This window comes from Schistosoma mansoni, assembly GCF_000237925.1.
Source record: "Schistosoma mansoni, WGS project CABG00000000 data, chromosome 1 unplaced supercontig 0076, strain Puerto Rico, whole genome shotgun sequence".
Lineage (NCBI taxonomy): Eukaryota > Metazoa > Platyhelminthes > Trematoda > Strigeidida > Schistosomatidae > Schistosoma > Schistosoma mansoni.
Window position 1 is genome coordinate 1,227,071 of NW_017385990.1, and position 8,951 is coordinate 1,236,021.

The window sequence follows — 8,951 nt, forward strand, 5'->3', positions numbered from 1 at the left end:
TGTCAATTTAATATTCATTGGTTTAAACCTTTTGAAAGTATTTGTCAGGGGGATATTTTAATTAAAATATATGATGTTCTGTATTTGTAGGTGTAGGATTTATTTTGTCCTACATATATACTATTAAAACTGTAAACGCGATACTGGCGATCCCAGAGTCTATGTGAAAGCTATAGTCAGAACAAGGACAACTTAGCTTTAAACTTTATCTGTTTCAGTATTGCGTGTCTTATTAAAATGAATAAACTTTATGAGTCACACTAATATAATAGGATAATAATATCTTTCAATTAGTAGGTCAGATGCAACAGGGAGAGTTTACAGACACATCAGACCAGATTAACGTGGTGGGAGCTTAAGCAACGATTTGATTGGTTAGTTATGGACATAACTAACAGTAGGCTGTTAGCAGAAAACCAGTCAAGTGAGGTTTCCTGGCAGTTGATACAAGTCAGTTAAGTTTACCTTCAATCTTGAAGTATCCACTACTGCTCAGGTGATCCTAACTCATTCTTTGTTGATCTAGAACACAGATATGGATAATCTTGTATATTTTAACTATATTTGAATCAAGCAGGAAAATGTGATTTCCAAAATATCAATCAATCGTCTCAGTTTACACTGTTACTTCATTTTCGCAGTAACCATTCATTTTCCCGGTTCTTGTTTCTTCGATCATCCAAACCTTATCACGCCAATTATTTCATAATGATTGCTGATATGTGCTGCTTATATCTATCGACATCTGTAACACAAAGCACAATATCACTCAAACGTGCAATAGGAAAAATAACTGTTACCTTCTAAGGCGTATGAAACTCTTGTGGCACTTGTCATTGGTAACAGATCACTAGTTGTATATGTGAGAATACCGGGAAATATTGTTTACATGTAAAAACACTGCAGAAAGATACCGCAACACATACGAATGACAGTTAGAGTACGATGGCCGTACCTGACGCAATCGATTGTTTTCGTACAATGAACGGTGAACAATTTGTAGTGATGGTATTCTCACATTATTATTGAACAAACACTTCGATATCCTTGATGAATCACACATGGAATAAGATGAAATTTTACTGAACGATTTCAGGGTAGTCTACTTGTTCGGTATTGTTGTGAACACTTGTCATTTACACAACACTGAAATATCAGCTACAGGACCAGTACATGTGAATGTAGAAGCTGTTACCCAATCGGTCGAACAATCGATCACATTGAAGAACAGTGCATGTCAGATAAACTCACAGCAGCGCTCACCCAACACATAACATAGTCTCACGAAAAAATAGACAACAACTATGACAGTACGTGATTTATAGATAGTAAGCGCAACAACATCTTCGGTATATAAAGCAATTGGTAGGATCATATAATTTAAAAATATGTGGCTGCAGTGGTTACATTTTACCTAAGTTTTCAGTGAGTCAGGAATGTCGTACACTCTGGAATACGTGAGAGGTACTGGAGGTAAGATGATGGAAGTCTACCAAGACTGCCACAATTTAAACACAGTACAAGCTACTAACATAGTGTGTATCAATGGCACGACGATGTTTCAAAAGCAGTTAGTTTACTTGTCTAATAAGCTTGGACCACACAAAGCAACTATATCCACTGTCCACGTAAGACGAGCTAGATTGCTTTTGAGACAGGATTCTTAGTCAACTAAACCAATCCTGGACCTATGTTGGTATCACCAGAAGTAAGGGACCACAATAATGCAATAAAGAAAACCATACAACTTTGTCACACATCGGCGAGTACCAGGTGAACGGATCAGTCAGACAGCAAAGGTGGAAGTAGTTACTGAACCACACACAAGTCGTTTCTTACATGACAGGGGCAGATATGTGCATTATTCCGTCAACAATAACACAACTACATGTGACGTAAGCTGTCAAAAGTCAAATGGCTTCTTGAATTCATGCAGAGAATTCATCAGGCACTGACACATCACAGCTGATAAGACTTTCAAGATAAGTGGCGTTGTTTAAGAGTCTATTTACTACTGACCCCTAGTTCATGTGTTTGCGTATGCCACTACTGAAGCAACAACTTGCTTGTTGAGGGGAGGAGACGAATCGCAAAAGTTCTGACATTGTCGCTCAGTGCTACAAAAACACTGTGCACTTTATCAGTGTCTTCACCAAACGCGAATATTTCATCTGCGTACAGTGAATCATAATTGTACCCTCTAGTAGGAGATCAATGCATGTATATTCAGTCGACGAGAGCGTTATTTTCGGCAGTGGATCTATGATGATACTGAACAAAATTTGAGATATACTGGACAGTATTTCCGGACAACATTTGAAGTAGAAAATCAGATGACAGTTTGCTATAATCTCTCATTGGACTATTAGTTTTCGGTAAAAGAGCATTCACAAGGTTAATGTACTTTTGGGGTACACATTCCGGTGACAAACACAGCCACAGAAACTCTCGGTTCACAAACTCAAATGCTGCCTTTAAGTCCAGAGACGCTTTCATTGTCTGAAGCCATTAAGCCGTGTCTGTGTTTGAGGACCTGATGAACGGTGGATTCGTGGTCGATACAACCACAACCAGGTCTAATACCAAGCAGTCTTTCTCGTCTCTTTATTTCACGAATCTTTGTAAGGCATACCATGGTTATCGGGGATAGTGTTTTAGATGCCAGGTTTGTCAAACTAATCCCTCTATAGGTATCAAAGCATGATTCCCACCCCTTCAGATATATTGGAACAATCAGTGATTGCAATCACTCAGATGGGATCAAGTCCAACTCCTAGATTTTAGCCAAAATAGTAGTCAAATAAATCTCTGAAATTGGACCACCATACTTAGAAGCATCTGAAGTCAATCTACCTGGACCGGCTGCTCTTCCTCGCTGCAGATTAGCTATAGATATTCAAACCTCAACTAGAGTCGGCTGACATACTCCAGACTATTTGTGAATTGTTAGTAGTTGTAGAGTAGCTGAAGACCAGCTAAACTGTTCTCTCAAGTGTTCCGCCTATCATTCTGAAAGTCTGGGCTGAAAGCAGATAGAAGTCTCATGTTTTTTCCGAAATTGTCTCACTTACAATGGACTTCTTAATTCCAGTTACTTTGTAATGCGTGTTCCAAATACAGCTCACCAGATATAGTGAGTATTCCTAATAGGGCTCACCAGTTTGTAGTGGGTATTCCAAATACGGCTCACCAGATATAGTGGATGTCGAGTCGAGGACGGACTATGATCACCATGATAATTCGATTACGCGCCCCAAAAACGACTTGGTTCCTTTGATAGCTCGTAAATCAGAAGGCTTTATTAGTCCAGATCAAGTATATTTATTGGCGATCTCGTGGTATCGAAATAATACCGAGACGTGCCAAAGAGTACAGGCAAAATGGGCAGACCGTGAGCAAGTTCGAACCAAACCAGGCGGAGAGCGAAACAAGAAGTGAAACTGATACAGTTAAACACATACAGTAAAACAATCTCTGGTACAATTGGTTACAATAATAATAATTGTTTCTGTTATTCCAATCGTGTTCTTATCGAGACTGGCCGGTCACTACAGGAGCCCCCCGCTAGAAAGGGTTTACACTTTCGATACGTAGCGGTTTCGTTCGTGGGACTGATTGCGAAACGTGCAATTGTAGGACGAAGGCGTTGGCAGAACAGGAAGTGATCGTTGATCCTTGAGTTGCCACCAAAAGTCTTTGACGTAGAACGGTACCAGAAGGAACGTACTGTATTGATTGCTTGGATTAACATGCTACACCCGAGTGGTTTGTATCCAGAATCTGAAGGTTGCGTTCGTAGAGATCCGGACCAGAAACGCTGCAGATGTAGGAAGAAACCAGATTGAGCCAAGGAACCAGATACGACCAGGATAACCATGTTCGGGACCAAATGTATACCATACGTATTTGGAGCCAGAGAGGTCGACTGAGTGCGTTGACTAGAGCGTGGGTGATCAGGCCAGCTTTCGCCTAAGTTTACTGAAGTCGACGATACCGGAACAGAGATGGTCGAAGGCGTAGGCTTGGAGTAAAGAAAAAAAATGAAAGAAAAAGAGAAAAGTGTAGCATTCATGTAGTATAGGGTTAGGGTCCTATACTGTATCCGCGGTTGGTTATGAGGTTAGTCGCGAAAGCGTACGGGTAAGCGTACTCGGCGACCGGAACGTGAGACAGTAGTCTCGTTCGAACTTCGTGAGCCTGCAATCTCATCCACAGTCAAGGGCGGTGTGGTCTGCTGGTCTGGACGTGAGACGGAAGTCTCGTCCGTAGACGGAGCAGATGATACGTGCTGTTGACTGGGACGTGAGAATGAGGTCTCAGGTGCATCTAGCGTGGGATCCGAGGTAGATGTAGAGATCCCGCCAGAAGCTTTGATGGGTCTAGCATTGGGTCTCGGCTTATCAGGTAGGGCACTGTCATCGACGTGTGCTGGCATGAGACGATCAATGCTGACTACTTTGACGCGGCCATTTCGATCAACCTTGAAGGTATTTTCGTGACGGTAAATCACGTGAAAAGGGCCTTCGTAAGACTGTTTGCTCAGATTGACCGTAAGTTGTCGTGTACCATAGTTAGGAATGACTGAGTCATCCGCAGCGCGTAGTCGAAGCATCGTCGCTCGAGACTTACTGTTACTGATAGGTACAACAGAAACTTGGGCACCTGTATCCACTAGGTACCTAGCGTTGGTGCGATAATCGTGCACGTAAAATAAACGGTCAAACTGAGGTGAAGGGCCGGTGAGTACGGCCGTATTTACTCACCGGCTCGGGAAGTTCCCGCCTTGCATGAGCAGGGAGCTCGACAATGACGGGCACCGGCCCCGAAGGCACGGTGGAACCAGCACCAACTCGAACTAGCTTCCGAAACCGCCTTTTGGCGTGGCTTGGAAGATGCCCGCTTGGGGCGAGTCGTTACGGCTTTTCGAGATTGTGACCTGGGTCGGGGGACGTAGAGGGCTGGCACATGTGAGCGGTCTCGGAAACTGAGACGAGTATGGATACACTTTTCCCTATCCCCATGAGCCGAAGGTCGTCTGGCATCGAAATCCATGTTTGAACGAGAAGTAGAGGCAACAATATAGTTGTCTTAACGCTAGCTCGTGCTAGAATTTTGTCTGCTATGAGGGCCACCTTGTTGAGTGGGGTGTCCTCGAGCAGGGCCGTAAGAGTTGGTTGGATACTAGCTGGTAATGCCTCGAGCCATAACTCTTTGACTATTTCGGAGTCGGCTGTCGAGTTTCCTGCAAGGGATTGCGGGCGTATGAGGTGGTGGCTCGGCTTAGCATCACCCATAGGGTGACGTGCTAATAGAGTCCTCAATCGTTCCTCTCTTGATGGGAGGAAATGTCGAAGGATGGCATCCTTAAGACGGTCGTAAACGTTCGGAACGTTCGGATTGAGGACAACCTCACGAACAGCAGTTAAGTGATCCCCGGGCAATGATTCCAAAGCATAGGCGTACTTTTGCCTTTGGTTGGTTATGCGGCGGATCTCAAATTGAGATTCCAGTGCCGCGAACCAGACTTCTGGATCATGAGGGATGAAAAGAACCGGTCGAAAATTAATAGCCTGTACGTCGGAGTCTATTATATTTATGCTATTCTTATCGTTATCCACCATAGTAAGTTGCCAAGATATTATATATTGAAAATACCAATACGAATATGTACAACAGAAGTGGATAGATAAACAAACTCACAGAATTGATCTGGATTGGAAAATTGGCCAAGTTTGAATCGTGCTCGATGAATTGCGTTACCAGTTTTGGTTCACCAGATATTGTGCGTGTTCCAAATAGGGCTCACCAGATTGTAATGCGTGTTCCAAATACGGCTCACCAGATATAGTGAGTATTCCTAATAGGGCTCACCAGTTTGTAGTGGGTATTCCAAATACGGCTCACCAGATATAGTGGATGTCGAGTCGAGGACGGACTATGATCACCATGATAATTCGATTACGCGCCCCAAAAACGACTTGGTTCCTTTGATAGCTCGTAAATCAGAAGGCTTTATTAGTCCAGATCAAGTATATTTATTGGCGATCTCGTGGTATCGAAATAATACCGAGACGTGCCAAAGAGTACAGGCAAAATGGGCAGACCGTGAGCAAGTTCGAACCAAACCAGGCGGAGAGCGAAACAAGAAGTGAAACTGATACAGTTAAACACATACAGTAAAACAATCTCTGGTACAATTGGTTACAATAATAATAATTGTTTCTGTTATTCCAATCGTGTTCTTATCGAGACTGGCCGGTCACTACAACTTCTATTAGTCTGAAGAGTAGACTGCTGTTGTGTGCAGTTGCTGCCTCTTCCATTTCTTTTGCTTTCGTTAACCACCACTGCTCAGGATCATTCCAAAGACTTTTCATTACTTTGGATCTGATTTGTTTTCATTCTTCATCGTATGTCCAGAGCTTGATTAGTTGCGTTTACGAGAGTCTATCAGGAGAAATCTATTAGTTTCATCAACCCTTTGATTCAAATTACTTAATAGATATCACTAATGTTTCCACAGTTGTTTATAAATCTTTTTGTGAAATTCAGTATTATTCAATATTGGTTTGAAAGTCATTTCAAAGAGATCTCACAAGATTTAGTTCGTTGAATTCTTTCAATTTCTTGTTAAATTCATGATACTTATTGTTGCATACCAAAAACAGTACATTCCTTCGTACTTATTCAAATAATCATAGATTATTCATACTGTTCTAACTTTAGAGTGTTATAAAGATTGTTGGCTTTAAATTAATCTTATAAAGAATTGAAAGGACTTAGACAAACATGAAAAAACGATGAAGCGATAAACGGCCGTTGCGCACTGAAATGATACACAGTGAGAACTGATCCTAGTGAAATCTAAGACGAGTGTTTAGATCTATTCAGGACTCATCCGTTGTTTGTACTTGTATTTCAGCCTGTTATGTACATTAGACTAAGATCAGGTTCCTTTTCTCAATATAAGAAAAATCCATTATCGATTAAGCTACCTAATAATTCAACAACGATAAAATTATCAGTAAAGGTTTGTAAACTACTGTTATTGATCCTCAGAACTAAAACCTGATCAGTCCGTGTTACTATATGAGCCTTATGAGCAGATATTTTATTAATAATCGACCCATTTATGTTTTTCGCTGTTTGGCTGGCTACTATTAATTTAATTAAGATTACTAGTTTCATCAGTGCATTTTGCCACGGATTAGTCTTATTTGGTTACCACTGAAAATCATGCAGTAATGGGCAACTGTTTCATACTAGTATGAGATACCTCAGAAGTGTATAATCACAAAACTAACACCATCGATCTAATTCATGACAAGCGGGTCTCACGATAAATTCATAATTATTAGAATCATTGTGTTCGGGGTTCATTCATATATGTATCAAACACCCATCAATTTGTTATATGGCACGATTGTCATTCGACCGTAATAATCACATCTTCTGACGAAGACTAATGTAGAAATAAATGACTACTGAGCTTATTATCAGTAGTTTTGTAGTATCAGTTTGTGTTAAGCCCATATACTTTATTCTAGTTGCTGGCCAAGCCAATTCGCCTATCCATTATGAGTCATATTTTGATCTTGTTAATTATTCGCTTATTGACCTTGACTTATACTTTTATATGAGCGTATATGTGTACACTTCGTATCTTATTCATCATATGTCTGTCACTCATTTTTGTCCGACTATAAATGTTGATTAACGCTTGCTTAAATTGAGTTGGCTTCCCAGCCATCTCCAATACGCATTGTTTTCGCTTCGCTCTCGAGTTGGCTTCCCAGCCATCTCCGAAGCGCACGTCATTTTGCTTCTCTCGCTTCTGGTCGCTTCATCGCTCTGATTCCATGGCCAGATCAATGAGTATAGAAAATAGATGTATTCTAAATCCATTCTCGTATTTGACGTATTTAACTCCGTTGTTCACCAACGCTGAATAAGTCACTTATTACATACGAGGATAGACAGTACGTACGCAACACATAACTGGCGATCCCGACTTACGAACACGCAACAGTTTGAACCAAACCATAACAAATATTATTTACAACTGAAAGTAATCTCCATACAACACTTGTTCATTTAGATTTCTATTGTTTTTTCGAATGTATATGTGTTCATCTAGGTAGATTTCACTTTCTCACCTGTGATTAACCTTAAAATGAATGTTACGAATACCCCTCATTATTATCTTAAGTTGAAATGTTCGCCATGGTGTTGTATCTAATGAATGCAAAATCCAACTAGAGAATTGATCATCGACATTTATATGTACATATAAATTTTGGTAATAATGCTTATGTGAGAAACATTTCACAAATGTTAAATTGAGTAAGGAATATAACTTTCTAACTTCTTCTTCGGTTTTCATGATTGAATACCTATGTAACACTTTGGGCCCCCAAATGCCCTGGTACGGTAGAGAGTGGGGAGAGTCCGCTCTCCCTCTCCAAATGCTTTCACATGGCCACGCGAATATATAGCCTCTGCCAGGGAAGTCCTAATCACTGCCTTCTGGTTAATGGGGTGTTGTTTACGAAAGTGAGAGGACGAAGAGCGAATGTCCGGCGCTTTAACCTGGTTGGTGGATATGGAGGGTCCACCTAGGGGAGTTGGAAAACCCTGATTCCAAACCAATGGTGCACATGGGCTCCAGTATCCTGATGGAACGAATGGCGTATGAACCTATTGTTGGTCACCGACTACCATGGGACTGCATCTCCTCACAATGCTCCATTGCCTTGTGGATTAGACCTTTAGGTCAAAGGCTCCGGGTGTGGCCCCTTAAGAAAACCACCTGCTTCAGTCTGGGCACCTGGGCAGTATCTCAGCCCTCACATAAATCAAATGAGATTTGTGAGGCGCATATTTATCTGGTGCTTTTTGTACCAATATTTATGTGTTTAAATAAAATAATAAAATAAACACTTTGACAAAAC

The 8,951-nt window shown here is 41.1% G+C and overlaps 1 protein-coding gene across 1 annotated transcript; it reads right to left on the reverse strand.

The window, feature by feature from the left end:
• Positions 1-7,713: 7,713 nt before the first annotated feature.
• Smp_201280 (unnamed protein product) lies at positions 7,714-7,905 on the reverse strand (the record flags this gene model as incomplete). The annotated part of the gene is made up of 1 exon (XM_018791784.1): positions 7,714-7,905. One exon carries the CDS (start codon positions 7,903-7,905, stop codon positions 7,714-7,716), a length of 192 nt encoding a protein of 63 aa, XP_018645104.1.
• Between the last annotated feature and the right edge of the window lie 1,046 nt (positions 7,906-8,951).